Source organism: Syngnathoides biaculeatus, chromosome 19 (genome assembly GCF_019802595.1).
Source record: "Syngnathoides biaculeatus isolate LvHL_M chromosome 19, ASM1980259v1, whole genome shotgun sequence".
Classification (NCBI taxonomy): Eukaryota; Metazoa; Chordata; class Actinopteri; order Syngnathiformes; family Syngnathidae; genus Syngnathoides; species Syngnathoides biaculeatus.
The window spans coordinates 4341982-4369507 of NC_084658.1; the positions used below are offsets into that span (position 1 = coordinate 4341982).

At 41.4% G+C, this 27526-nt stretch overlaps 1 protein-coding gene and 1 non-coding gene across 12 annotated transcripts in view; one reads left to right on the forward strand and one right to left on the reverse strand.

Annotated features, from left to right (window-relative positions):
• Positions 1-1719: 1719 nt before the first annotated feature.
• tpk1 (thiamin pyrophosphokinase 1) overlaps positions 1720-27526 on the forward strand; it is a 108420-nt gene continuing 82613 nt past the window's right edge. For 5 of the 11 annotated variants that reach the window (XM_061805160.1, XM_061805162.1, XM_061805169.1 and 2 more), the window contains exons 1-3: positions 1720-1784; positions 2260-2337; positions 24324-24398. In XM_061805160.1, the coding sequence (XP_061661144.1) occupies positions 1763-1784; positions 2260-2337; positions 24324-24398 (175 nt within the window). In that variant the 5' untranslated portion in view covers positions 1720-1762. The other 6 variants (XM_061805164.1, XM_061805165.1, XM_061805163.1 and 3 more) reach the window with 6 other exon arrangements.
• Positions 5624-5696, reverse strand: trnas-gga (transfer RNA serine (anticodon GGA)). Its single transcript has one exon. It is a non-coding gene; the product is annotated as a tRNA-Ser (tRNA).

The window sequence follows — 27526 nt, forward strand, 5'->3', positions numbered from 1 at the left end:
ATATGTTTCTAGATATTTTTAACAGATGTCCAGTTTACTTTTTTCTTTTTTCTTCATCTTTTTCTATGACATGCTCAAATTTTAGTTCTTTAAAAATTATATCTCTAAATGTTTGAGGAATTCAGGATAAAGGAAAAGCTATTTTTATGTTCTGCAGACAAAAAAAAAAGGTTGATTTTGATGAGACTCATTCACATGACAGTGAGGTGAAATTCTGGAAAACACAATGGGGTGATCAGTATTATTTTTGTCACGGTTAGCAGCAGTCAGCTGGGGTAGCAATTCTCCTTAATCATTTTAAGCGTTGCATTATTGAGTCCCTTTTTTCAGATGTGGGTAGATGGATGGTACTGGTGCTCAAACTGGATAATACCTTCTTTATGGTTTGTAATCTGTACAATTACAACAATACTAATGAGGTAAAAGATATGTGTGTATAATTATGCAACAAACAAAAGTATTTAAGTAAAATAAATTAGGGCACACTTAATCCTTGGCGGTGATCATAATGATGATTTTATACTGTCTATAGACCGTATTTCTTTCCGCTTGTCCTGTTTTCCAGAGGAAAAAAGTGGAGTGATACTAATAACTCATTGCGGTCAAGAATTGGTATATGTTATATTTCACCTTCATGTATACAGCTTGTTTCAGACTCTCACCATGATTTTGCACCATTATCTGATCACAAATTGATTATGATTCATTTAATTGATTCTAAACATCATAAACACAATACAAGAGGATTCTAGAAGTTAAATAATAATTTGCTTAATGACAAAACATTTTGTGATAGGGTAAAAGAAAAGGCAATATAGATACTCGGAAAGATGGGAATACTTCAAATTCAAAGTAAGAGAAATAGCAATGAGATGAGGAAAATATATCAAAAAAAGCTAATGCTGCTAAAGAAACTGATATCATGAAATATTTGGATTCATTAATGAAAAAGGATAATTTAACAGGGGAAGAGATTAATCTGAAGAGATTTAAAGAAGAAATAGACAGGACATATATCGATATGGTTAAAGCAGCCTTTATAAGATCAAAAGCTAAATGGTGAGAATTAGGTGAGAGGAATTCCATTCCTTTGCTCTGGAGTATGGAAGCGTATTGCTGCCACACCAAACCTTTTTTTTTTTTTGGGTGTGCAACAATAGGCTTCCATAACATTCTGGAAAGAAATTTAAAAATTGCTGTAAAACAAAACGTCTGATTACAACTGGGCCCAAAAATATCTTTACATTTTATGAGTCAAAATAAATAAAAATGTGCAAAATTATTAACTTATATATTTTGTTAGGTAAATTTCAAATTCACAAATCCAAATTTTGAAAATCAACTCCAGTATTGAAATTATTCTTTATTGAAGTTAATATCTATTTATATTATCTTAAATTAAGTAATAATCAGAAGAGTAAATTAATTATTGAAATATTGTACATTCTGAACTAATTGAAACTTAGCAACAAGACTTTTTGTCCTTATAGTTTTATTTAAATTATTTTAATTACGTTTTTATTTTTTTCTAATGATATTTTTATTTATTTGTTATAAGTGAATTATATTGTTTGTACTTTATACTCTTCTTTGTTCAACGTTCAATTTAAAAAAAAAAAATTTTGACAGAGAAAAAAAAGGGAAATCCATCTGAAACGGTCCATCCATCTTTGGCCTCTAGATGTCCCTGTAAAACAATCACACCACTTTTCCCTTTTACTGAAGCTTTCTTGCTTGTCTTCGTTGACTGTTGACGTGGTCAATGGCGGAAGTACCATTATTCTGTACGTCCCTCCCGGAATAATTATAATACAGTATTCACATTGGAACGCCGCTATCATTTTGTACCGAGTGATATATAGTATCCTATGTGGGTGGAATATAAATGAAATTAGAGACGCCGTGGCGACGTGCGCGCTGTCGCTCAGAAGATCATTAACACTGCGGTGCACACTTGCACTTGGGCTAATTCTAAATTACTAGTCATGCTACCTTTTTAAATTATGAATTTTACCCGAACAACATGTTTATCTTTCCTGTTGAAATGTTACAATTAGATTAGGGGTGAACCAGTTGCAACACGAGAATGCAGTTTTTAGTTTTTTTTTTTTTCCGTTTTTTTAAATTTAAAGTTCCCCCATTCAACAAGAAAATCACGTTTGGGCTAACAATATTCTTGGTGTGAAACCTCAGAAAGATTCCAGTGTAGTAATAAGTAACTCGGAGTTTTAACGATTCATTATTTTATGATCAATTCAGTGGGATGTGTGGGAAGAAGGACTGAGAGATATTTTTGGGAATATTCACCATACAGCTTCTCTGCCAGCTTCACAAAATGTGAGTAGGATTCAATTAGTTTTAATTTTCTATATATAAAGATAAAGAAATAGAAACGTTGTGTTTGAAGTAAAAGGACTAGACGTGAAAGTTTCCTCAGCAAAGACACTATATATAAATATATATATATATACTTTTTCAGGTCCTTGCGTCCTCCCTCCCGTCCCCTTGCCTAGATTAAATTAAAATTTTCATTCCTTGACGTTTATGATGCTTTTGTATTTGCTCTTTGTTAGTTGTTTCTGTACTATTCATGCAGTGACAACCTGATTTCCTTTCTTTTTGTCCTCTTGGTTAGTTGTTGCATATACTCAATGTCCGCACATAAGAACACACTTTGACTTTTGTAACGTTACTCGTGGGAACAATAATCTAATCTAATAATTTAATACCTATATTGACAACTATAATGCTCCCGCACCTAATTCCTCTTTTCCAGTCTGTCCTTTTGCCTGTCTCTGTAAACCCTTTACTCTCCAGCTGCATTTTTAATCAACATCAGAATATTAAAAAATAAAATAAAAACGAAGCAGAGGGAGTATTTCAAACTCCCCTGTTGCACAGCAAACGTTTTCAATCAGAAAAGACATACAGGTCCACCATTCTGCATGGCCATGTTTAAAGTAGAAAAAGAAAAAAAAAAATCACATGCTCAATGAAGTGTGCCTGTCTGTGTTTCTTCTTTTCTGTATATGTTGACTGTCTCGTGTTACAGCAAATCATGATATTCTGCCAATCATGATGCTGAAATATTTAGAATGATTGCATGAATTGATTTGGTGTGGAAAATTATTGCCACCTGTCAGGTTCACCAATCATTCATTAAACAGGACAAAAAAGGTAGCAAAGACACCAGTTCAAGTCTCGCGAGGAGAGAGGAGAGGAACTGTCTCGTACAATTCACCACTGCACTCTCTGATTATCCTCTCCTCAGCACCTCTATTTATTTAGTTTTAAGACGCCCCTTATTTACATGGATGTTACAAAAAGGAGACGACAGGCAAAACAGTTTGAAAGAAGGTGAAGGTTTGTTCATGTGCGTGTGCATGTGTGGAAGATTGCTGAATAGATGTGTGGTCATCATTTCTTTAACAGGCAGCAGTTCTAACAGTTCTGATGATTAGTTGTTTTTGTCCTTGCTATCTCCTGCTAGGAGGCTGCCACATTATCTAGGGCAGAGCAAACCATTTCTTTATTGGAAGCAAATGTATGATAATTATGATCACAATTATTCCTACACCACCTAACAATTTTATTTAATTTAATTACTATTTATTAATACATTGCGGTTATTTATATATATATATTTTATAATGACCCACATTTCCATCATTAAAATGTAAATATAAGAAGATTGATTTTTTTTTTTAAATAAAAAATGCAAAAGAGAAGCATATGTCACAACATCTCATTACCCAACAAATGTTTCTCATTGAGCGGCACGGTAACACAGCTGTAGAGCATTGGCCTCACAGTTCTGAGGAACAGGGTTCAAATCCTGGACCCGCCTGTGGAGATTTTGCATGTTCTCCCCGTGCCTGCATGGATTTTCTCCGGGCACTCCGGTTTCCTCCCACATCCCAAAAACATGCATTAATTGGAGATTCTAAATTGCCCCTAGGTGTGATTTTGAGTGTGATTGTCTCCATGTGCCCTGCGATTGGCTGGGAACCAGTTTAGTGTGTACCCTTCCTCCTGCCCAATGAACCTTTAGTTCATTATAACGTACAAACTTTTATTTTGAAACCAATTATTTTATTTTGTTACAAGCACCTGAGAAGTCGATATGTTGGGACTCGCAGCTGAGAGGAATGAAAATAGTTTCTAATCCATGTATGCTGTAAGAAATTTCGACTGCAGAAATGAAACCTGTATTATATATTGTATGACAAATAATTTAATGTGCAAATGTACAGTTAAAAAGTTTGTGAAGTTGAGTGAGACATGTTTATCAAAATGTTTTTGTGACTGGGGCCCCTGACAAGGAAGATCTTAAACTCATTTTTAGTGTGATGTACAAGCTAATGTGATGCATACTAATAAAGGGAGATTGGCTGCTAATTTGTTGTGCAGATTAATATTTACCTCTCTTCAAGACATTGTGTTTTAGCTAAAATATGACATCTTGTTATGACAAACGACTTGGATAAGTTTATTTCCAAATGTATTTAAATGTTAAATGTTTTTCTATATCAGGGGTACTCAATGCGTCAATCGCGGACAGCGTGCCCAAAAAAAAAAAAAAAAAAAAAAAAAAAGACGTTAGCCAATATTTTCTCTAAACTGAGCGCATGTGCAATTGCGCACCGCTGATGCGGTCTCTTCACACTGATATTCTGTGTTGCACGCAAAAAAAAATCCAATGCAAATTGAAAGTAAAACATACAGCTATTCAGTTTGTTACATTTTCCAATGTGATTCGATGAGTAAGGGATGACTGGTTGCTACATCCAATGGCACAATTCACATACGCACTGTAAAAAATGAAAGGAAAAAGCCACTGGTTTCTTTTAGGCAGCACACGGAACTTTCTCTCACAATGACCACTGCTCCACCACACATTCTTTTTCCTAGTTTACCTTACACCGCCCCCCGCCGCTCTTAAAGACATACACTGATAATTGCAAATGTTACAGCTGCTTTAGTCAGCAACACAGTCTGGGCAATGTAGAGAAAAGAGGAGCTCGACATGCTGCTCATGTTTACTCTTGAAAATAATGGAGAAAGTTAAAAAAAGAAATGCTGTTGTTTTAAGATGCAATGACTGTTGGAGTATGTGAATAATCAAAGAAAAAGTGGTGAAACTGGATGAGACTTTCTCTTTTTCGAGTGAGAAAGGTCAGTACAGTTCACAAAAAGCTAATTCTAGTTTTTAAATATAGGAGGCAACATAACATAAAACTTAAAACTTCAAACTGTTTAGGAGCATCATCAATCCCCACCCAAACCGTCGGTCTCTCGCAAGAAGCTGGCTGCTTGAAAAGTAGATCTTGGAGTAAAAAAATCTGGGAACCCCTGTTCTAGATCACAATTTATAAAAGGCACATAGAGTATATATAGCCACTGTGATGTAAAAGTTATTCATGTGTAAATGAATATGGATTCATAATCTTGAAATTGCTCTCAGTTTTGAGAAACTTTAGATACACAAAATAATAATAATGAGTTTCTTTTGGCTTGTCCCTTTCGGGGTCGCCACAGCGTGTCATCTGAGATGAACGCACATATGTTTGGCACAATTTTTACGCCGCATGCCCTTCCTGACGCAACCCTTCTCAGGGAGTGGAGGCCCCAGTGGGATACAAACCCACAACCGCTGGTTTTCCAAACCAGTGCTCTAACCACTGAGCTACGGGGCCTCTACACAAAATAATAATAATAATAAATGTGAATATTATCTATGGCTCATGAGGCCAGAAATATACTTTGTATTAGTCTGGCCCGATCAAGATCAAATTGGGGTGAATATTTCCCTTGAACTAAAATGAGTATGATGTCCCTGAACTCGAGTATATTCTCTGTCTCTTGACTTTTACTGGAGGACGTTTGGTGCATTTGCTGATAGCAGATATGAGGATTTGAGGCTACTAGTTGGCTAGCATTAGTCGACACCTTTTTTAGATGGATGCACATACCACTCATGATTTTGTTATATTTGAGGATAGACTTTGCAAGTGACTGGGCTACTGGTCTCATTTTTAATAGAATAATTTCACACACTCAGGTGGCTGCTGCTTGTTTGAATTGTGAACATGGTGTTGCTTAACTCTGAAATTGACGATTAAACTGACCTCAAGCTGTAACAGAGTTAGTAAAGTCGACGTGTTGGGTAGTTGGTTGAAACCCTTAGTTGACTGACTTAAATATATATTAGTTGTGCTAGTGAGAGAAGCAACAATAAGGAAAGGAAAGTAATGTTCTTGTATACTTGAATAAAAATACCAGTATTAATTTTAATAGTGTGGTATGGCTATTCCTATTGCTTACTCACACAACAGTATGGCGCCAGATTGACTGTCCCACAACCATTGCACTCGTGTCGGACTTTTTCTCCACCAACATTGTGATATATAAATGGATAATTCAAATGTATTAATTGATTCAGAAGCGTTTACAACTACATTGTGGTGAATTTGACTCACTTTTTCTCCACTCCTCACTGGTGATTTCCTGATAGATGTGAGAAAATGGAGTGAAACAGCATGTGACAAAGAGCAAAAAAAGGCAAGGTGACTCGAGAACTGTACTCTTTTTTTTTTTTTTTTTTTTTTTTTTTTTCAGTTCCTGGTGAGTTGCCTGACTGACGACAAGCTGCTGCAGTCATGTATGAGGATCTGTCACCTTTGGACTGCTTGCTGCCCTCAGGTACTTCCTTTGAAACTGCCATCTCCATTTTGCAAACAGATACACACAGTCAGTCAGAATGGATAGAGAAGAACCCTGCCTTTGCGACACAATCAGAAGTTGGTTTGTGTCATTTATGCAATTAAAAATACTCTTATTTATTCACAATACTGAGAGTTGTATTTCTTCGTGCTTTTCCTCCCAGTCCTATGCCGACACACTATCCTGAGGGACTTAAACCCCCAAAACAAATCATTGACATTTTTGTGACAAAAACAAGTGTGAGATGCGTTTGGATTTGTTTGACTTGTTTATATTGTGAATCTATATTGAAAGCAGGCTTTTTCATGATGCATTTGAGATAAGAGGTTTCTGATGATTAATTCAGTTGAAACAGGCATATTGTCGTTGTGTGATCCTCCAGTTTCATTCCAGGCATGCCTTGCTGCTGCAACTTCCCTAGTGAAACTTACCTATTTCTATCCATCTATTTTCTGATCATCTTATCCTCACAAAGGTCCCGGGAGTGCATGAGCCTATCCCAGCTGTCATCGGGCAGAAGGCAGGGTACACCCTGAGCTGGTTGCCAGCCAATCGCAGGGCACATGGAGATAGACAACAGTTGCACTCACAATCACACCTTGGGGCAATTCAGAGCATCCAATGAATGCATGTTTTTGGGATGTGGGAGGAAACCTGAAGTGCCTGGAGAAAACCCACGCAGGCACGGGGAGAACATGCAAACTCCACAAAGGCGGTTTGAACCCCGGTCCTCAGAACTGTGAGGCCAACACTCTACAGCTGCATCACTTATCCACCTGCCTATTTCTAAACAGTTAAAGTATTGTACACTGTTGAGGAAAGTTGGACAAGCCTTATTGTTGACCTCAGTATTTTGTCTGCATAGCTGTTACAAACAGTGCTTGTCCGATTACAGTGTTCCCTCGGTATTGTGGAGGTTAAGTTCCTTACCCCCCGCAAATAACGAAAATCTGCAAATAATGGATGCAGTATTAAAATACCTAAATGATACGCACCATATTTATGTAACCATAAAGTGCACGTGAAGTCTTATCACTTGCTTGCCTAATACTTACGACTTGACTCGAATTGGCGGGCTTTTTTTAAAGAAAGAAAAAAATGTTTTGGATGGTCATTTGTGCCAACCTGGCAACGCAGTCTGCATTATTGCACACTTGCCAGTGTGAAAAAGCCACCTGCATTAACAACAATGGAAGGACCTCCAAACAGAATTTAATTTTAATTATGTTGTTGATAAAGTGTGGAAAAAGAGGATGGCAACCAGCATGGTTTGCAACTCAAAATCAGGAATCGCTTTATTGCCAAAAACACAAGGAATTTGTCTATGATAGTTGGAGCCACTCCAGTACGACAACAGTCAGTTTGACAAAAAAATACTTTTGAGACGTAAAAACATAGTGTGCTTCGTCTCTGGCAATTTAATGGCAAGAGGGAAGATGCTGTTGGAATGTCTGCTAGTTTTAGTTTGCATTAATCGATGGTGAAGTTGAACAGTGTACAAGTACTCAAATATGCCTCACAGTTCTGAGGACCCGGGTTCAAATCCGGCCTCTCATGTGTGAACTTTGTATGTCCTCCCGTGCCTGTGTTGGGTTTTCTCCGTTTGCTCCCTTTTTCTCCCACATCACAAGAACATGCATAGTAGGTTAATTGAAGAATATAAATTGGCCGTATGTGTGAATGTGAGTCAGTTTTTTCTATGTATGTCCTCTGCGATTGGCTGGTGATCAGTTCAGGGTGTACCCCACATCTCGCCCAAAGATAGCTAGGATAGGCTCCAGCACCCATGCGACCTGAGGGAGGATAAGGAGTAAGGAAAATGAATGAATGAATGATTAGTAGGCCTTACCTGAGGGAAGGGGCTGGAAGAGGTCGTGACCAGGATATGAAGGTTATACATACTCTTGCATACTCTTAGTACTTGACAAGTCCTCAAGGGTGGGTAGATAATTTTTCCGGTGATACTGATTCAGGAATTGCTGTGTAAACTGCTTCTTTGTTCCCTAGTGTTACATTCCTTTAAGTTTTGGACTTTGTCAATGTGGCACAGTGGTACATCTACTTACAAACTTCTCTAGTAACGAAAAATTCAGGTTACAAAAGGAAAAAAATGAGTGCTGGATTTGCAGCGCCCAAATTCCATCGAACATAAACATCCTGTATCTTGGTTTGGGGCAGCTGCCCTCCCATTGGCTGTTGCTGTAGCATTTCACTGGCATCCAATTGGCTAGGAGGGACGTCTGTCTTTACCCATGATGCACATCCTGTATCTTGGCTTGTGTGGCGCGATAGAACTGCTCTCTCATTGGCCATGGCCGTAGTATCTTCCTGGCATCCCGTTAGTTAAGAGGGACATCAATCTTTCCCCATGATACTTTTCGTTCCCCTTGGTCAGTTGAGCATCACATAATCATGCTAGCGTGTGACAGCGCTAGCATTGGTGAAGTACAACTTCTTTGAGAGTTTAAAATTTTTTTGCAAGTTTATTCTTCTTTCTTCACCATGGGGCTCAAGAAACTTTAGTTGAATTAAGTGCTGTGCGTGCATTCATTTGTACGTAGGATTTCTCTTACCTGTCAAACGTTTGCCTTCTCCTCCGTCCTCCACGATGCCTTTTGCTTCTCACTCACGCTTCTCTTCGCATAGTCATTCAACGCCAAAGGTAAATTAACATAATTCGTATTATTCTTTACATGATGTATTTTGAATGCTTATTGTTGGCGGCGTCAGGGTGCTTGCAATGGATTAGGCTATTTACATGTAAAATGTGCTTCTACTTACGAAAAATTCATATTGCAGAATGACTTCCAGAACGGATTAATTTCACAAGTAGAGGTACCACTGTATTTAAGTGTTTCCACAATCCATGTTTTACTTTTGGAAATTAATTTTTTTATCCTAGCCACTTTGGTTGTCCACATTTTGCCATGGCTTCCTTGCCTTCAAAAACTTCTGTTTATGACATGGGATACTTTTATAGTGGTGATAAACACCTGTAAGAGCCTGTGAGTAGATATCTTAGCATAATGTGGGGTGCTAACACGCTCTTATCTGTTCTAAATGAAGAAGACTGTTGCACATCTATGACTCTTATCTGGAATAGTTACGATTAACAGAATGTATCTTGTTCTTTGTTCTTGTTAGTTTCTTGTTCTTTGTTCTGAATGTTGTACCAGGGCAGCATCGACTGCCGTAGAAAATTTTTTAGTGTGTTTTTACACACTTGGCCAATACGGTTGATTTTGACTCTGATTATTAGGAGTAGTCTTTATCATAAGCAATTAAAGCCTATAGCGTGTCGATGGAACATATTGGTAAATGAACACCATCAAACGCATGTTAGCTGCTCTACAGAGTTGCTGAGGTGGCACATTGAGGAAGGGTGGACCTGGCCCCCCAACTGGCCAAGCCACCATACCCATCCCGCGTGGGACCGAGCCAAGGGGACACCCAAGTAAAGGACCCAGGGCAGTCCCCCAACTCAACTAAAATCTCTTTAAAAATCCATCAATAGCATCTGCCAGCAGTCTGCAAACTATCTCCTAACACAAATATTTTACTCAAATAAGTGAAATGGTCCTCAGAAACATGTCTGTATTGTCCAAAATTTGAAATGTTGATTCACTTTGTGTGTGAATAATACTTCAAAAGATGCAGAAAAAAGTTAAAACACCAGCCTCATCACGACATTGAAAGTTTACTTAATATACATTATTTTGTTTTAAAAAAAAAAAAATCTCTCTCTCTTTCTCTCTGTCTGTCTCTCTCTGTCTTGAATGAAACTGGATTAGACATTCTTCGAAATAGAATACATTTGTGTTACTTTCTTTGTTTAATGTCGCAGAGGAAATACTTGTGGAGACTGGCAGATAATACAAAAGAAGCTCCCCAATGAACTTTATAATCAACGTAAAACTTCTAAATTCCAAAATTAAGTTATAAATGCCAATTGCTGGAATATATGCTCAAGCTGTGAGTTTTGGCATGTGTACGGTATTTGTGGTGATTTTATGCCTAGTACTCCCCAAGGTAACATTTCTTTGAACAATGCAAAATCCTATCCTAAATCCTAAAAAAAGAGGTTATTGAAAAAGTCATCTCATTTATTTGTTTGTTTATTTGTTGTTTCATTTACGGCACAGTGGTGCAACTGCTCAGAGCATTGGCCGCCCAGTTCTGAGGACCAGGCTTCAAATCCTGGCCCCACCTGTGTGGAGTTTGTATGCTCTCCCCATCCCTACGTGGGTTTTCTCCATGCACTCTGGTTTCCTCCTACATCCCTAAAAACATGCATTAATTGGCCCTTAAAAGACCCTTATGTACCATTATTACCCAATAACGCCCCCCTTCCCCCCAAACCCCAGTCTGGTGGCCATCCACGCCACCAAACGCGAGGCGTCCGGGTGGACAGGTCAGGAGGTCGACCCGGACGCCAAGCACCAGGATCCCCACGGGGGGATTCGGGTGGTCGACCGCGGTGAGGAATCAAACGGCGAAGCAGGAACCAGGCCAAGGCAGGCAAATGCTCCGGTCGAGGACCTCCCACGATGTGGTTGCGAAACGACCATGGATTGGTCGCCGCCGAGGCTTGGCCAGGCTGCAGCTGTGGACTGGTCACCAAGGAGCTCAGGTCATGAAGCGGCTGGGGGCCAACAGGAGCGAAGAAGATGACGGAGAGAAGGACCAGAGCCATGACCGCCACCATCACAGCCATCCCGAAGTCTCTCCAGCTCCAGGGTGGCTCATCAGAACTCCCCAGCTCCTGTCGCCGTCGAGACAGGGGCGTGGGATGGCCGCGGACTGGTCGCTGCTGGTACTCCTGGATGGGAACGTGAGAAGGCGGCGCCATCGCCACCTCTTCCTGGACGGCAACGTGAGAAGGCGGCGGAAGCGCAACCATCGCCACCTCCTCCTGGACGGGAACATGAGAAGGCGGCGGCAGCGCAACCTTCGCCACCTCCTCCTGGACGGCAAAGTGAGAAGGAGGCGGCAGCGCAACCACCGCCACCTCCTCCTGGACGGCAACGTGAGAAGGCGGCGGCAGTGGCATCGCCACCTCCTTGGACGGCAACGTGAGAAGGCGGCGGCAGTGGCATCACCACCTCCTCCTGGACAGCAACGTGAGAAAGCGGCTGCACCATCGCCACCTCCTGGACCGGAACGTATGGGCGTGCCCGTCGCCGTCGGAGCAGGAACGGGGGGCGACTGCGGACCGGTCGCCAACAAAGCAGGAGCGTGGAGCAGCCCCAGGCCCGTCGCCACCGGTACTCCTGGGCACGGACGAGAAGCGGCTGCGGAGATGTCGCCACCTCCTGGACAGCAACGTGAGGCGGCATCGGGTCGATCTCCACTGCCACGTGAGCTTGCAGTGCATTCGTTGAAACAGCAACGCAGGCGTGGCACGGTGGCGGATCTGTTCCCACGGCGACGTGAACGAGAGTAGGCAGAGAGTCAGTCGAAACTGACACGTGGGCATGTCTCGGGAGCGAGTCAGTTCCAACTGCCGCGTGAGCAAGAGTCAGTAACGAGTCCGTTGAAACTGCAACGTTCGTGTGTCGAGGTGGCGGACCCGTTCCCACTGCAACATGCGCCTGGCTTGATAGCGGATCAGTTGCCAGTGCCGCGTGAGCAAGAGTCAGTAACGAGTCCGTCGACACTGCAACGTTGGCGTGTCGAGGTGGCAAACCCGTTCCCACTGCAACGTGCGCTTGGCGAGGTGACGGATCCGTTCCCACTGCAGCGTGAATCTGCGTCAGTAGCGAGTCAGTAGTAGTCGCGACGTCAGCGTAGCTTGGCCGGTTCTTCAATCCTTGCTAAACCTGGGCTGTGAGAGCCGCCAATTTGGCGTTCAGCCGCTCTATCTCCGCCCGCATTTTGGGGCAGAACACCTCGTGATTTGGCGGCTCCTCCTCCCTCTGGGCTGGAAGCTTCGCCACCAGCTGCGGGTCTGCCGGTTTCACCGTTGCCGGCGAGGAGTGGGAGGACGGTATTTTCGTTGCTGCTCAGCGGTAGGCACAAGGGAGCGTCCGGCCGGGGCGTCTCCTCTGGCCGCCACGCGGAGGTCCCGGGTAGATGGCTAAGCGGGTTCCCACAAACGGGTTGGTGTACTCGGACCTACCGGGCAAAGACGCTTGGGTGCTGGAAACGCGGGGAAGTGAAACAAACTGGCCGGGATTGAAGATCGGGCGAAGAGATTCCTAATCGAAATAATCGGAGTCGTACTCAGGCAGCCGGTCATACAAATCAAGGTCCTCCTCATCGTCCAAAAAGTCAGAGTCCAGAAGAATATGCGGTGCCGGACGGGTCGTGGTTGGGACGTATTCGTAGCTCTCCGGTGGAGCATATGACACGGAAGCGGAGGACGCCATGGAGCCTACCCGGATCGGACAGGCTTGGTCCTCCGGCAGACGGTCTACCTTGCATCGGTCCCGGCGACGCCGGGTCTTTCCTGCTGGGTCCTGTTTTGGCCAGATCGTTCTGTCACGACCCATTAGAACGGAGGTAGGACCCAAATGCAGGAGGACACGGAAGATGCAAGGTAGTTTGGGGAAAAACGTTCATTATTAGAAGGTCGGGGATCGGGCAGGCAGTCAGGTGCAGCAGCGGTAGTTGGGACGTCGGGCGAAGAGAGCAGGTGAGTGGGCAGGCAGCAGTCGGTACACGGGAGCTCGATCAAGGAAGGCAGAAGTGTCAAGGGACTCAGGCTTACGGGGTCGGTCGGAGAACAGGTGGAGGTCGGTACACACGGGTTGACGATCAGGGATACGAGAGTGCTGGAACAGGATATGAACCTCAACGATCTGGCCGACCACCAGTCGTCATCGAGGTCCTATATATACACGGGATAATCAGCCCGCATGAGGCGCAGGTGTGTGCCTCCCAATTAGCAAGACCGTGCGGGCACCCGCACAGCCCGGGCTGGAACAGCAGGATCATGACATTTGTTCCTTGCTTCCAGTGAGAGTAAAACCATCTTTATCCCTGTATTAACTCCAACCCGTTGTCATTAAAAATTAAGAATAAATAAAGTTTGTATTATTTGAATTATTATGAATTGCATGTACAGTAATCCCATGCTTTTCATGGTTAATGGGGACCAGAACCCCCGGAAAACGTAAAAAACGCAAAGTAGGATCCCCCTCCCCCCCCACACACACCCCAGGAATTTTCATGTATGTGTATCTGGGTACTATAGTGATTAAAATGTGTAAACAGTATTTAGACTTTATGTATTTGAGACTAAGATTACAACTGTACACGTATTTACTTAAATCTTTAAATATAAAACCTTTTGTTAATCTTTCCTGCTACAGTCGCCTGACCGTGGTCGGGAAACGCAGGGGAGATGCCTTGGTGGTGGGAACAATAATGGTACGAAGCACTGGTTTGCTGCTCGGAAGGCTTTATTAGGTCCTTTAGGCACTCAGAATCAAGGTGTCCTCTCTTAACAGTTGGGAACCCAAGACATCCAAATCCTCTTTTAAAATTTTATGTACTGTACTAACTAAACTAAGCATTAAAGGAACACAAAAACATCACATTTGGAAAAATTTACCAATTTACTTCCGGTCACATATGAGCCAGATAGCCTTAAATACCAAAAAACAATGGATTTACTGCTGACACATGTGAGACGTTGGGCTTTAACGGCAAAAAGAGTAACTGTGGTGGGTTGTGTTTGTACAGTGGGCCCTTCATTACACTGGGTAATATGTGACCCTGTGGGTCCTCTAGGGTTAAACACTACTCCTCGCTTGCCCTCACTAAACTTGTAAACTGTAGATACGAGCAACTGCTCCTGCTGCGTGTCTATCTCTTCTCCCTCTCACTGCTCCACATGCCTGCGGAGTACCGTCTCACTCTCTATCTCTCTCTCTCGCTCTCACACACACACAGACACACACACACACACACAAACAATGGCGGAGAAGAGGCTCGTAGAGGCTTTAAGTTCACTCACCTGCAGCATTGCCACATTACTATCGTAAAGATAGTCCTTGAAGACGTACGCGTTGGCTTCCTCTTCAAAAAAAGCCTTGTTTTCATCCATTATCGCTTAAAAGTTATCATGAACACAACACCAAGATACACTACATATGAGAGACTGTCAACAGCGTGGACGAGGCAACAGGCAAAACAAGGAAATGGGTGGGACAAGGGAAGTTGCTGGGTGAGGTTTTCGATGATGCGCAACCAATCAGCTCATGGGATAAGCCACTCATGCTCGCATTGGCCAAGTCGCGCTGGGAACAAATCACGCGTCTTGTATCAACTTGTCTTTCTGAAATATGCCAATCTGGCTGTATTTTTCACGTGTTTTTCTTTTTGCTTTTTTTTTTTTTAGTAAAAACTTGCGAACCACTTAATCTGCAAAAAGTGAAGCGCCAAGAAGCAAGGGAACCCAGTATTCTATATAAATAATTATGTCTCTGAAGTAGCTGCACACATAATAAGTGTGGCATTACGCACTGAAGTACTGTATATCTTGTTTTTGAAGAGATGTGTCGTAGAGCTGTTCAGGCTTTTGGCCCACTGTGATGTCACAATGCGGCTAATTTCTCCAAAAACTCAGTTTATTCACTGGGCACCTCAGATGGGTGCTGGCCAGACTACAGAGAAACACTATTATTTGAAAGTCAAAATCCAAACAGAGCAACAGACTAGGATGGACAGAATAGCATTAGCTAGTAGGGTTTTCTGTGTTAGCTTCTAATAAGTGGCACATAAATTATTATTCTGCAAAATTGTTGGTGTGGTGGGGTAGTCAGCCCTGGGCTGCTGGGAGGTTATTTGTATTTGATAATGTTTTGGCTTCTTGGGCCATATGGATCCACATGCTAAATTATCATGTCTAATTTTGCAACTGATGAAATAAATGCTCATTTCACCAATAAAAACGTGGTGTGCATCAAGTGCCTTTGTTCAAGTGCAGCTATGTTCAATGGGTGAGTATCTTCTGCTGGAAAAAAAAAAGAACCGACTCTTGTTGCGAGTTGATTTTTTGAATAAAAAAAGAGCTCCAAAAGTAGGCTGAATACTTGCTAAATACTATATAGTGACACATTTTTAGACTTCAGCATGCTCAACAGGAGGGGGCAGGTGGGTGATTCGAGGAGTGTCTCATTTGCATAGGATACAGCACTCTCAATACAAAGAGAGTGTTAAAAGTGTTAACATGTTTTTCATCAAAATACCACACATTTTACATACACTGTAAAATCCTTTTACTATTCTAGTATCCCATAAATGTCCCATCTAGGGATGTCCTGACCCAACATTTTCCCTTCCGGTCCAAAACTGATATTGCATATGTGAGTTTTGGTCGAAAACCATATTGGTCTGATCCGATATCATAATCATAATAATTAGACATACTAAACTTCCCCTCCTTGGGCTGTCACCTTATTTCGCTAGAGGGATTTGTATTTGTAATGATCCTAAGAGCTAAGTTGTCAGGGGCTTCACACCCCTGGTAGAGTCACCCATGGCAAAGAGATCCTAGGTGAGGTAACAAACAAAGCAGGGCTCCAAAAAACAACCCTATAATGAATAACAAAAATTGAGATCAGTTTCCCTTGCCCCAAACTCTCATCACTGGGACCCCAGCCTGGAACCAGGCCTGGAGATGGAGCTCAAAGGTGAGCGCCAGGTAGCCGGGCACAGCCCAAAATTGTAACTGGGGTCCCCCTTCCTTTGGGGTCACCACCTGGAAGAGGGGCAACAGGGGTCAGGTGCAGTGTGAGCTGGGTGGTGGCTGAAAGTGGGGACACTGGCGATCCGATTACAGACTACAGAAACTGACTTTAGGGACGTGGAATGTCACCTGTTTGGCAAGGAAGGAACCTGAGCTGGTGTGCGAGGTTGACAATTTCCAACGAGATATCGAGGTAGCCTCCATGCAAAGCTTGGGATCTGCTGCGAATCCTTTTTGGATTCTTTTCCACTCTGGAGTTGCCCAATTATAATGGTGAACTGGTAAGGGCACACTGTAAAAACTTAAAGAAAGACTCTCCCCAAAATTCATATGTACAATAAACCCTCCAATGTGAAGTAATATTATTATTACATATATTATGGACATTAACTGAAAAAAAAAAAAGAAAATAAAGAACATTTTTGAAATCCGAGCAAAATCTGGATATGTGCCAGCTTTCACTGCAAGTCCGAGAAGAAACGTCCTTAACCCCTCCCTGACGTCGCCTTTGCTTAGCATTACAGACCATTCATTTTAGCTAAGCCAAGATGCAGACGTGTTGTGCACCAAACTGCAACGAAACTGAGAAAATGCACCCAAATTTGTCCTTCGTCAACCTTCTGTGGGGTCAACCTGACAGGATAAAGCTGTGCCTGTCACAGTTGAGGCTCATTCATCACCCGGAGAAATTTGCACGCATCTAACCATCACTTGTTATTAGCCACTTACCTATAGCCTCTCATGCTGGTACTGTACAATTAAAAACATACTTTATGAGGTGGCATGGTGGCGCAGCTGTAAAGTGTTGGCCTCACAATTATGAGGACCTGGGTTCAATCCTGGACCTCCATGTGTGTAGTTTGTATGTTCTCCCCGTGTCTGTGTGTGTGTAACCTGCCTCCTGCTCGTTGACAGCTGGGATAGGCTCCAGCACTCCTGCGACCCTCGTGCAGCTTACTGGCTAAGAAAATGGATGGATGGATATACACGTGTAATCACTTTAGGGAAGTCTCAATTTTTTTTCTTGCTTTTTATATTCCAGATATAAATAAACCATTAGATAGTCCTACGCCGTACTCAGAAAATAAGCTCGCATTTTTGATAAACTTTGGACATACCATTCATATAGCATTCACAAACGATTCCGAGACCGTTAAAAATGTGTACTCACCGATTTTCCACTGCATGTACAAGTGGTCCTTTTATCAGACTGTCATGGATCATAAGTGAATTGATATGTAACACGTCTACGTCCAAACAAACAACTTCGTATCTATTGTCTAGTATCCATTATTAATGTTATGCAGAGATGTTGATTGTGATCCAAGTTCATTCCAATGCGCTCCATTTTTTTGTTCGACCTTTTCAAACTTACAACACTGGCATTCCGCCACAGTTGGCATTAGATCACAAAGAGAACACGAACACTAGTCTTTCGAAACGAGCCTGTCTGGAACATCTTTGGATTCCATGTTATGTGAGTGTTGCGCTCCTTCGTAAGCGTCACACCCCCTCTCCAACATGCCAAGTTCCGCCTGTGTGTATTCTGTCTCAAATGCTTGAACTTTGTACATTATTATTTTTGTTGTTTGCTCAGTGACGAGAGTAGTAATAACAAGGAGCATCGACTCGCTGTTATACTCGCTTTATTGACTCTTAGCACTCAACACTTCCCGCCTGCACCACATGTGCACGTTCACAGTCACCCCCACCCCACTGCTGCCGGTCGATCGTGAGAGGCTGGCTGCTTGAAAAGTAGATCTTGGGGTAAAAAAGTTTGGCCACCCCTGCTGCTGCTCTCTACATCTAAACCAACTCCTCAGAAAAGCATCAAACAAATCTCTGCTGTCCATATAATGGGATTTTTGTTCTTCTTCACTACCCCCCCCAACATGTCAAATTCCCCCTGTGTGTATTCTGACTCAAATGCACAGGCTTGAACATTATGCTATTTTTGTTTTGTTTGTTTTGTAATTATTTTTCACAAAAATCGGCCACAAATGCCAGACAGTGGACGTTCTCTGTTCGGTGAAACGTATCCACGAGCAATGGAGAATCAGAACAGAAAGCACTGCAGGCGTGGCAAACGCTGATTGACTGTCAGTTTTCCAGCCCGGCTCATTGGAATGTCTGTGCGAGAGAGGAATTTTGATAATACCTTTCCAATTTAGAGATATTTCTTGGTGAAATCTGTGGATAACTCTGGCAACACTGAACCCTCATCTACTAGCATTTAATGTGTGCTCACATTGCTATTACTTTGGACGAAATGTTCCTTTAACATAATGTGGGGGGTTGATGCACTCTAACCTCTCAAAATTCTAGAAGACTGCATTTTTGCACAACTGTGACTCTTATAAGAAATAGTTCCCTAATAATTGAATGTCAATTGTTCTTCGTTCTGGTTGGTTTGTTTGTTTTTCTTCTCCATACTCAAAATGAATGTCGTACCAGGGCACACCGACAAATTCCTTGTGTGTTGTTACGTACTTGGCCATTAAAGCTCATTTCTGATTGTGATTCTGATTCTGACCTCTGACCAATTTCCTATCTGAAAGATTGAATTCGAGTTACCACTAGTCTCATCTACTGTGCATCCTATTTTGTTTTTAATTTAGTTTTGAGATGTGTATTTCCTTACTGCACTTACTTATTTTACTGTATATATTAGTGTTATAAATGACTTGTCCTCATCGTGGTAAGAAATCCAAATTTGTTTTCCTTGTATGTCTGGTACTTGTGAAGAATTGAAAATGAAGCTGATTGACTTTTGACATTGATATTTCTTTAAAGAGATTGTAATGTGTATTTTCTAATGCAAATTATCTTATCTGGATGAAATTATATCTTCAACTTTATCAAAAAATATGTATCCTGCTAGATGTTTTTTCAAAAAAATATGTTTTTGAATGAAAGTAAGCGAACTTTGACCTAGTTTCCATCACCTGAAAAACGACACATTGAGGCGGCAGAGCCTCTGACGTCACTGAAGGCGAACCGGTGGTGTTACTTACATGTGCACAATGGTGAACGTGTGTGGTTTAGTTTTGTCACAATTCGAATAATTCTGGTCACAATGTGCATTATTTTCGCAAAGACCCAAGCCTCACAAGACAGTGGGTAAGCTTTGTGCAAACGAAGAGGGCTAATTTTTCCAAACCCGGTCAACACTCTGTCACATGCAATGAACATTTCACCTGATTCTGGACACGCTTCGACAAGCTTGGCCCCCCAACACAAAGGACTAAAGCAGCAAAGAGCTTTTGTTAACAAACAAGTTGCGGAGGTATGTTGATAATCTTTTATTTCCTGAAATCGTTGAACACTGTTTAAATGGTTGAATAATAGAAGCACACGTCGTACTTAGCGAAAAATATTTTCTTACCGCAGATACTTTGATCAATTGCAACTGGAAAAACAGGATAATCAATGTGTAGAAATGGCGGCACGGTGGGCAGCTGGAAAGCGTTGCTCTCACAGTACTGAGAACCTGTGTTCAATCCCAGTCCTCCATGTGTGGAGTTTGCATGTTCTCTCTGTGCCTGAGTGAGCTTCCTCCCACGTCCCAAAAACATTAATTGGATAATCTAAATTGCCCCTATATGTGATTTTGAGTGTGGTTGTTTGTCTCGATGTGCCCTGTAATTGGTTCCCAACCAGCTCCGGGTGTACCCTACCTCTTCCCGTTAAAAGGTAGGTTAGGCTCAAGTACACCTGCGACCCGCGTGTGAATAAATGGCTAAGAAAATGGATAATGGATACAAACCTTTTGTTTTTTAATTTATTAATTTTGTTTCAGGTATTTTTTCATTTTCATAAAATATTATGTAACATTAAAACAAGCAGTATTACATTCTAGTCACTCCCAGGACACCTGTTTGCAACTTATCAAAAACAATTTGTGAACCATTAACTAGAATGAAATAAACTTGTGCTTCATCCATCTATCCATCCATCCATTTTCTTTGCCACTTATCCTCACGAAGGTCGCGTAGAGTGCTGGAGCCTATCCCAGCTGTCACCGAGCAGGAGGCAGGGGTGGACCCTCAATTGGTCGCCAGCTAATCTCAGGGCACATGGAGACAGACAACAGTCGCACTCACAATCACACATAGGAGCAATTTAGAGTCACCAATTAATGCAAGTTTATGAGATGTGGGAGGAAACCGGAGCGCCCTGAGAAAACCCACGAGGGCACGGGGAGAACATGCAAACAAACAGGCAGTGACGGGATCGAACTGGGTCCTCAGAACTGTGAGGCCAACGCTTTATCAATAAATTTTTCATCATTTTATAAACTTTGAACCTTATTTTTCTATTACAGATGTTGCAGGAAGCATCTTCTGTACAAGATGTTGACATCAAACCAGCAGGTGCTGAATCTCCATCTTTGGTCCATTCCAAAAGTTGCCAGACTGAAGTGCCTATTCATGACGGAACACATCTTTCCGAGAGCAGAGAGAATACTGCAACATGGATTTCAAACTCAGGTGTTCTGAATTTACTCTTGTTGAAAGACCAAATAATTCTGTGGTTATGTTGTGTAACATATTTATACAAAATATAATCATACAGTTCAATAAAAAATACTATGATTCTACTTCTGTGGTGTATGTTTACTTCATATACAAATATATACAAAAAAAAAAAATTGGGATGAATCTGGTGTACTCTTGGCCCTCTGAATCAGGAAAGGTGTCACTAATTTTTCACACACAGCAGGATGGAAGTGGCATGCAGTTATTTCTGCCAAAAATCTCCCAACACCATCTCACAAGCTGTTTATAAGCAGTATGTTGCATTAACCTGAAAATTTGACAATTTTCCAGAATGGGACTTTGTTAGAACAAGCATTGATTGGACAAATGCTGCTCACAATTTTGAGGACTCTGGTTCAATCCCAGCCCACCTGCGTGGAGTTTGCATGTTCTTCCCATGCCTGCGAGCGTTTTCTCCAGGATGTCCAGTCGGGATCTCCATTTCCTTCTGCTTGATGACAGCTGTGATAGGCTCCAGCACTCTTGTGACCTTTGTGAGGATAAGCAATGAAGAAAATGGATGGATGAATGTAAATGGCAAAAAACTGGGCTGATTAGGAGAAATATAGTTTTTTTTTTTCTTCCCAAAAATAGCTCTTATTTGTGGAAATTTCAGTTACTGCCAATACTGTTCCTGGAATTGTAAGTAGGCAACCTCCAGTACCCACGGGTTCAGACTGCCAATAAATCCTGGGTGCGTCGTCATGCACTGTAGTTGGTCTGGATAATCTGCTATTTTATGGTGAATATGTTGTCTCTCATGGCAACAAAAACTCTTCTGTTTTTTGCATAGAATGCTCCATTTACACGCACACCTGTGGATATAATAAATAAATAAATAAAATCTGTTCAAATTCACAAACTTCTACATCCTCAAACACCCATACCAGTCCAGTAAACATAACCATCTACCCCTTTTGCTTTTGTATTTTAAGCATTTAGTGCCCAAACAAAACCACAAAACACCAGTTTACTATTGTCATTAAAAAATTATGTGGTTTTCCTCATGACATCTTGAAAAAATCGTGACTGAAATGGGGTTTGGACGGGTCTGGGTACTGTCTGGTTATGGCAACAGTTTAGCACATGAAATTACATTGATGGTGAAGCAAGTTAAGACCAGCTATTGCTCTCAAATTAACTTGACACCATTTTAAACAGATTTCGTTAATTGAAATCCTTATTTGTGAAAATATACCAACTTAGACTGTGGACTACGTTATCATCTTCTCTTTGTTTTGGTGCAATAATAAACAAGCCTTGTACACGCAAAATAGTGACGCACATCATACTGCTGATAGTTTGTCATACAAGCACAGGCAGATTCATCTTGCTGGGCAATGAAGGGAAGTCACGTCACTATTTCCTAAATATACGGCATTTGCATATTTTTAAAACAAGACCGAAAACTTCGTATATTCATTCAGGATATCGAAGTCTTTACTATTTACCAGTTAATGACTGATTAAACCAAACAAGAACTTCACAAATGCTAACCAATCGTTGTTTCCAACACGAGCCATATGGTGCTCCCTGCGTCTGACTGGAATTTCATGGGCAGCCATTTCGTCTCCCTTCGAACGTGTGTGCTGTCTAACTGGCTCAAATTGATAACCTTTAACACCTTTATGAAGCTCGTATTCTTCACTGTCTTTGTGGGAGCCTTCAGAATAGTGTTCAGCGATCGAAATATTTGAAAATTCATTGTTGTTCTCACAATGTACTCCAATGGTCAACATGTTGTCACCTTTAGTGACGTTTTGCAGCTCGTCTAATTCCGCTGTGTTGTCGTGTTTTTCCGGTGGAATCACCAATGTGCAATAATTTGTTGTCGATAATCGAAAAATAAAATAGTTTCCTTCATAACGTATTTCAGATTCAAATTCTGAATAAAAAAACTGATATTAACTAATATTACCAAAAAGGTGCATTGGGTGTTGACATACACTTTCACAGGAATTTGCTTTAAGAGTGTCACATTTTCTAGGCTAAAAAAAGCAAGGAGTTGCAAAGCAGGTGTGGGAGTGTAGGCAATCGGTGGCGTGGTGGTGAGATTGTGTCTGAGGTTGTACGGCCATGTGCAAAGAAAAGGTGAGGAAGACTGGGTGAGAAGAGAAGCGGCAATGACATTAGCAGGGCCTGGACGACATGGCAGAACTACGAAAGACCTTGCTGGCCATCACCCCAAAGCTGGCCACAGATCGGACATAGTGGAGACTGGGCACAGCGAGGTCCCACCCAGCAGCGTCTGGACAATGGAACTTAACACAGATAATGGTGGATATTTTAGGCACTGCTATCGGTCAGCAGGATGTATAAAAACACAAACATCTGGGTGCTTTCCTTAAGATCTACTGCTTCTATGGTTATCATACCTTTTGTCTACAATATAACTGACATGTTTTTTGGTGGCATCACAAAAAAACATTACAAATGATATCAAACAAGACTGTTCAAGGGGCTTGACATTTGTGACAAATTTTTCCAGAAATGTGTTGAAGTTAAAATTGTACCACTTGAGGCCATTAAACTGGAAATGCTACAAGGAACCAGTTTGGCCAAAACTACATACATGCATATATTCAGGAGTAAAAGGGCATAACAATCATTACATTTTTCAACGATCCACTGTTTGACAAAAAAATGTAACTTTCAAATTGCATGGGAAATGATTTATAACAGCAAACACAAGTGTGGAAGAAACATGTAATAAAGCATGAAGGTGAGGGGATGAGTCAGTGGTGGTGCTATAATCTATCTCATTAAGGCTATTGGAGCAGCTCTAGTTTTGCAAAGTAGCAGTGAGGGGATCTCCATTAGTAGTGGAGGAAAAGGAGGCACAGAAAAACAATTAGAGGCAAGATGGATGAGGTTTTGCAGGAGTAAAATAACTAGATTTGTGAAATGATTTATCCTGTGACAGGGACTTTGACAATGGAGCATGGATGCTCTTAGACGCGGAGGAAGTGACAAGCTGACATTTGTTGTTTTATTTCAGGTGCTTTTTAAAGGGACATGTTATCATTTAATCGCAGATGTGTGCTATCAAGGCCACGGTATTGTAAGTTTTGACTGTCTTGCTTTCAGGCCAATGGGGTGGTATTGTACAATGCTGCAGCGTTTGGGCACACACGAACAACTAGTTCCAACAAGATTAACTTGTTCAGTTTTGAATACCATCCTTTTTGTGTTGGTGAGGAGGACAGGAGAAAATTGTTTATATTGAAACTTTACTTTGTTAGGTTTTTTTAATTGTTGTATCAAACAACACACATCACCACCATGTTCTTTAAAGTGTGGTTATTCATTTGAATGTTATTTATTTTTTCCACACTTATATCCATGGTGTTCGCTTTTTCTGACTACAGGGAAACAGAGAATTGCTCTGATCATCTTGAACCAGCCTTTGGATAAAGACTACCTTCACATTCTGTGGAGTAAAGGTACACTGTCTTTACATTAGGTGCGCTTTCTTGACACACTTTTCATTTGTTACATATGTTTGCAAATATCTAGCCTTTCTTTTGTACTATGCGATGTTTTCATTAATATGTCAGTCCTGCAAACTGAATATGGACTAAACGTTAATTTCTCGCAGAAGCAATGCTAATGGGAAAACAAAACACAGACTACATATCACCTGCTACACTACCCGAGATTTTCAATTTATTAATAAGAATATTCATATCTCTTGCACCACCTGCCCCCATGTTTATTTAAAAACACTGATAAAAAGTAAATTGTTTCATCATCTTCGTATTTCGTGGTATCTGGTGTGAAGAAATAAAGATTTAACTGCACAGAAAAACTGAAGAGTTACAGTCCATAAAGTGGCCTGTGCTGGCAGGAAAGGTCCCTGCTTAGGTCGCTAGTTGTTGTGTGCTTCAGTGTTTAATGTCTCAAAACTGTTGGATCTGTGTAGTGACAAGAAAAACTGGTAATTGTACAGTTTATAGGTTGAGCAAATTTCTGATGAGCTGTTGCTGGGATTCCACAGATGTAGATTCTGTTTAGTCACACTATCATTAATTTCCACCGTGTTTATCCTTTCAGTCAATGAGAGAGGGTCCAATCAGAAATCCAACATTACTGGTCAGATTTGTGATTTGATGAGCCAGTGTGTGTCGGCGAGAGTTCCGGACATACACCGCCGTGGAATTTGTTTAAGCAGAAGTGTGTTTGAGTGTTTTTCTGGCCTAGTTTTCAGTCAACAGTATCTGTTCATTGTCTCAATTCAAGAGATGCTATAATACAATAGATATCCCAAACACTACTGACAGTACTTTGCCATGAAAATAAAAAAAATTGCAAATGTATTTTTGCAGGTTACAGACAAATGTCAATGAGTGGGTTTTCCTGCAAATAAAATAGTTTCCAGAAAAAAAATCAGCAAATATATTACCAAAGTACAAATATGAAGTGGTCTACTGTAACAATAAGTTCTTAAAACAATTTCTAAAACTAATTGGAAAGCAATATAATAATGCTAAAGTTAACTTTGAAATTGGTTGTGGAATGTGATTGATATCCGTTCTGACTCACAAAAATGAGCAGGGATGCATAAGGCGTGGTGAGTCTCCATCCACAGATGTGCATCATTGCTTATCCACACATATGTGTGTTGCTGAGGTGCTTCAGCAAATCATTTAGACACCAGGTATGGAAAGTATTCAGATCCCTTTAAATGAATAACTTTATGTTGCAATAATTTGCTTAAATCATGAAAAAACATCATTTATACTGATTGGACTTGACAAAGAAAGTCACACACATGTCTACATAAGACCTTACAGCTCACAGTGGAAGTCAGAGGAAATGGGAATCATGAGGTCAAAAAGAACTACAGTGAAGAAAATAAGTATTTGAACACCCTGCTATATTGCAAGTTCTCCCACTTAGAAATCATGGAGGAGTCTGAAATTTTCATCGAAGGTGCATGTCCACTATGAGAGAGATAATCTAAAAAGAAAAATCCAGAAATCATAATGTATGATTTTTTTAACGATTTATTTGTGTGATACAGCTGCAGATGAGTATTTGAACACCTGAGAAAACCAATGTTAATATTTGGTACAGTAGCCTTTGTGCAATTGCAGAGCTCAAACATTTCTTGTAGTTACTCACCAGGTTTGCACACACTGCAGGAGGGATTTTGCCCCACTCCTCCATACATCTTCTCTAGATCTGACTGGTTCCTGGGTTGTCGCTGAGAAACATGGAGTTTCAGATCCCTCCAAAAAAATTTCCATTGAGTTTAGGTCTGGAGACTAGCAAGGCTAGGCCAGAACCTTGATATATCATACGGAGCCACTCCTTGCTTTTCTTGGCTGTGTGCTTCGGGTCATTGTCATGTTGAAAGACCCAGCCACGACCCATCTTCAATGCTCTGACTGAGGGAAAGAGGTTGTCCCTCAAAATGTCACAATAAATGGCCACAGTCATCCTCTCCTTCATACTGTGCAGTCTTCCTGTTCAATGTGCAGAAAAACACCCCCAAAGCATGATAGTACCACCCCTATGCTTCACAGTAGGGATGGTATTCTTGGGATGGAACTCATCATTAGTCTTCCTCCATACACGGTTAGTGGAATTATGACCAAAAAGTTCCATTTAAGTCTAATCTGACCTCAAAACACTCTCCCATGACTCCTCTGTATCATCCAAATGGTCATTGGCAAACTCAAAATGGGCCTTGACGTGTACTGGTTTAAGCAGGGGAACCTTCCGTGCCATGCATGATTTCAATCCATGACGTCTTAGTGTATGTTGTGTACATGTTTAGCTAATGATTGCTCCAACAGTGGACCTTTTTTCACCAAGCTGCTTGGCAATTTCTCCGTAGCCCTTTCCAGCTGTGTGGAGTTCTACAATTATGTCTCTTGTGTCTTTGGACAGCTCTTTGGTCTTGGCCATGTTACAAGTCTGAGTCTTACTGATTGTATGGGGTGGACAGGTGTCTCTCTGCAGCTAATGGCCTCACACAGGTGCATCTGATTGAGGTTAATACATGGAGTGGAGGCGGACTTTTAAAGGCGGACTAACAGGTCTTTGAGGTTCAGAATTCTAGCTGACAAACAGGTGTTCAAATACTTATTTGCAGCTCCATCACACAAATCATTAAAAAAATCATACATTGTGATTTCTGGATTTTTCTTTTTGGATTATCTCTCACAATGGACATGCACCTACGATGAAAATTTCAGACCCCGCCTTGATTTCTAAGTAGGAGAACTTGCAATAGACCAGGGTGTTCAAATGCTTGTTTTCTCCACTATAACTGATTACATCAAAAAGATAATTGCAGGAAAGCACAGCTCTGGTCAAGGTTACGAAAAATTCTGCTGGACCTATGGTTCCTAAGAACACGGTTGCCTCCATAATCCTTAAATGGAAGTTGTTTGGGATGAACCTTTCCTGGAGGTGGCCATCCGGCCAAATTCAGTAATCAGATAGGAATAGCTTCGGTGAAAGGGGTAAAGAAGAACCCAAAGATAACTGTGGGTGAGGTCCAGACATGCAGATGGGAGAAAGTTTGAGAATGTCGACCACCACTACAACCCACCAGTCGGGG